The 3,051-nt window shown below is 36.3% G+C and overlaps 1 protein-coding gene across 1 annotated transcript; it reads right to left on the reverse strand.

Annotated features, from left to right (window-relative positions):
* Nucleotides 1-652: 652 nt before the first annotated feature.
* On the reverse strand, nt 653-2,207 carry LOC145076610 (cytochrome b561 and DOMON domain-containing protein At3g25290-like). The gene is made up of 3 exons (XM_079022425.1): nt 1,581-2,207; nt 1,175-1,429; nt 653-1,088 (listed from the first exon to the last, which is right to left on the reverse strand). The coding sequence occupies exons 1-3, from the start codon at nt 2,205-2,207 to the stop codon at nt 780-782; spliced, it is 1,191 nt and encodes a 396-aa protein (XP_078878551.1). The 3' UTR covers nt 653-779.
* Nucleotides 2,208-3,051: the final 844 nt, after the last annotated feature.

Consider the following 3,051-nt stretch of genomic DNA (forward strand, 5'->3'; position numbering starts at 1 on the left):
GATAAAAAGAATACTAGATTCATATTCTTCATAGGTTCAATTGTCAACATACGTTATTTGAAATATATTAGAAGAATTAACAGTTTTTTTTTATTGATAGAGACCAATAAAAAGGTAGAAAATGGTATTTTACATGCATTAACATCACGTTTGTTGAAAAAGATTACAAAACCCGGTTTAAGCATACAAAAAACCACTTCACGGGTCCGAATTTTGCTGTTTTGATGGGCTTGCCAGTCCCCAACGGGAGGAGCATGTTAGATGCATTTATGCTTCTTTTAGGACATCTAGTTCATGCATTTAAATCACATTTATGATTTTAATATCATGTATTTTACATATTTTGAGAATTTCACGTGAATTGGTGGAACATTTTGATTTGCATGGTTTTCAGGTGGTTTGAATATTGGGGCAAGGAAACATTGAAGAACATAACTTGAAGCATCAATTCGGTATTTTAGTCTTCGTAAAAAAGATTGTCATTTACCAACGCTAGATTTGATCAAAGGCCAAAAAGGGTCAACAAAGATTTATGGGAAAAAAAAAAAGAATACTGATTCACATTGTTCATAGGTTCAATTGTCAACATAAGTGACGCGAAATATATTAGAAGAATTAAGAGAGTCCTTTATATATAAATGAGAAAAAAAAAGGTCCCGAACACAAATATTTATAACAACCAGAAAATAACATTACATAGAGTGGCCTAATGTACAATATAATGAGCACAAAATAATCAATGAACCCAAAAAAGTTAATAGAACAAAAGGGTGTTTGAATCATGGTGCCAATGGCAATTGCTTAGCATCTCCATTATCATAGGGTTTGGTGGCCTTCACAGACTTCCTTTTCCTTTTTAATACAACAATCCATGTAAGTACTTCTAAAACCAAAGCAATAACACCCAAAATAGAGATTATAATTATATAGGCTGATCTCCATTTACTTGCAGGTGACAATATTTGAAGACCCTTGAACACATTCAAGATACCAAGAACAACCACCGCATACCCTGTTCCATGGTGGTAAATGTTCCAGTAAAATCTAATTTTGTGCTCCTTTTTTGGCCTCAAGAACAATGCACAAACCTACATAAATAAAACATACACTAATTGTTTAGTAAAGAACCCAATCTGATCTTCAACTTTAAATCCATGTTTGACATCAGGCATACCTGAAGTGTTGCAAGACAGAACAGAGCAATTCCAATATTCCGGTGACCGGAGTATTTGACACCCTTTGATTCGCTTCCGAGCTTCAGTCCAGTCCCCCACCCGGCAACTCCGATGGCGTAAGCAGAAACTTGGCAGAACCCATGGAGGTAAAACCATGTCGGATCTGCCGCCGGGAAAGTTCTGAGGTATCTAGCGATGATTACCCCCACCGGAAAAAGAATCCCCCAACTCATTGCATTCAGTATCCCATGAATCTGAACGAAAGGAAACAATTAGCCCACTTATATACATTCTTCATTACTAAAGAAGTTGTGTTGATAGAAATAAAGAATGAAAGCATAGTGATGGAAGATCATGTTGTTACGAATTCAAATAAAGGATCATAAATCTATCAAAAAAACTTACATTTCTCTTCTTTGTTTTCGAATTGCCATTTCCTCCTCCTGCAATCTCTCCACTTAACAAATTCAGACTCCCTTTAGAACCCAAATTCGGAGCTAGAAAAGCATGCCTCGCCGGAAACCCACCCGCCTTAACCGACCCCCCGACTTGCCAAACCTGGTTAATCGTGGTTTGCCCTTTTTCCGGCAATTCGACCGTCGCAAAGATCCTCATCATTCCATCCGATTCCGAATACTCTCCTCTCATATCCGTTACATCAAAAGCCAACTTCCCTTCCACAATAGAACCATACGAACTTATGTTATATGTATTCACTAGAATGGACCCATTGGATGCTTTATAAGCGATCAAAGACTGTGATCCGGCCATCCCATCGCCGTTGGGATTAATAGCCCACGAGATCCAGCCGTCGGGTGTAGCCGGTGGCGCGATGAAGACGATAGACACAGAATCCTTTGCAGTGTCGAGGAACCAATGGAGGTACGAACCCAGTTGGGGTAAGTCACTACATCGGTCATACCGCTTGTTGTTAGTGAATTTCTGTGTGGCGCATGTGGATTGCGCGTGCGAATGCGTCAGTAAGAGCGAGATGACTGTAAGAAGAAAAAAGAAGACTGTGGAGGACGCCATTGGAGGAGAGTCGGAGCTCTGGTTGTGAAAGTTCTACTTGAGTTCCTGTTTAAGTGACTCGGGGAAGAGACTAACGTGGCAGCAGGTGATTGGATATGATTATCACACTAAATGTAACGTAATTTGGAAACAGGAAACGTGAAAAGGGATTATAGGTGTGATACTGTGATGTTGAAGGATTAAGGTTGCTAATTATAGCACTAATTACCTGTAATTAACCTCCTATTTGTAGGATAAAAATTCCTAATCTTATAATTAGTGATAATTATGATATAAGCATCCAATGTCCCTTTAGATGCCGGCATTCTTTGTCGGAACTTTTGTGAATGGTGGCTACCCTATTACTATTATGCCATATTTCGGCAACGCCACGGTGTTGAATGATTTTAATTTTTATCATTATAAATAAATCAATATATTGTATGTTTTTTTAGTTGTATATTGTATATATTAGAATAAATAATACATTAAAAGGATTTTAGTGACATAAATGGACAAAAACATAGTGCAGAATTCTTGGATTTCCCATTTATAAAATGATTTTTTTTCTTGTGTCATAGTTTTCGATATCAATAGAAAGGACAAGAAGTTTCCAACTCATGGATTGATTAATACAACATACAACGTGTTCTACGTTAGTGATTGTTTATATTGTGAATATTTGAAATAGCAATAAATAAGTTTATTCAATTTGATACACATGTTTGGTAAATCTAATTAACTGACAACTGAAAACTTTAATTTGCTATATGAATATTCGACGAAAATAATTGAAAACTTTTGAAATATATAAAATTACATAAAAAAAAATAAATACACTTCATGTTTGTTAGGATCATATTAT

The sequence above is a fragment of the Lactuca serriola genome, chromosome 9 (genome assembly GCF_051521515.1).
Source record: "Lactuca serriola cultivar US96UC23 chromosome 9, Lser_US96UC23_V15, whole genome shotgun sequence".
Classification (NCBI taxonomy): domain Eukaryota; kingdom Viridiplantae; phylum Streptophyta; class Magnoliopsida; order Asterales; family Asteraceae; genus Lactuca; species Lactuca serriola.

What these genes read in the sequence shown, in the direction of transcription:
- LOC145076610 (XM_079022425.1), bottom strand. Translation starts at nt 2,207, where the DNA reads ATGGCGTCCTCCACAGTCTTCTTTTTTCTTCTTACAGTCATCTCGCTC. An exon ending in CGAAAACAAAGAAGAGAAAT is followed by an intron (nt 1,430 to 1,580) that starts GTAAGTTTTTTT and finishes CCTTTCGTTCAG; the next exon opens with ATTCATGGGATACTGAATGC. An exon ending in TCTGTCTTGCAACACTTCAG is followed by an intron (nt 1,089 to 1,174) that starts GTATGCCTGATG and finishes TTATTTATGTAG; the next exon opens with GTTTGTGCATTGTTCTTGAG.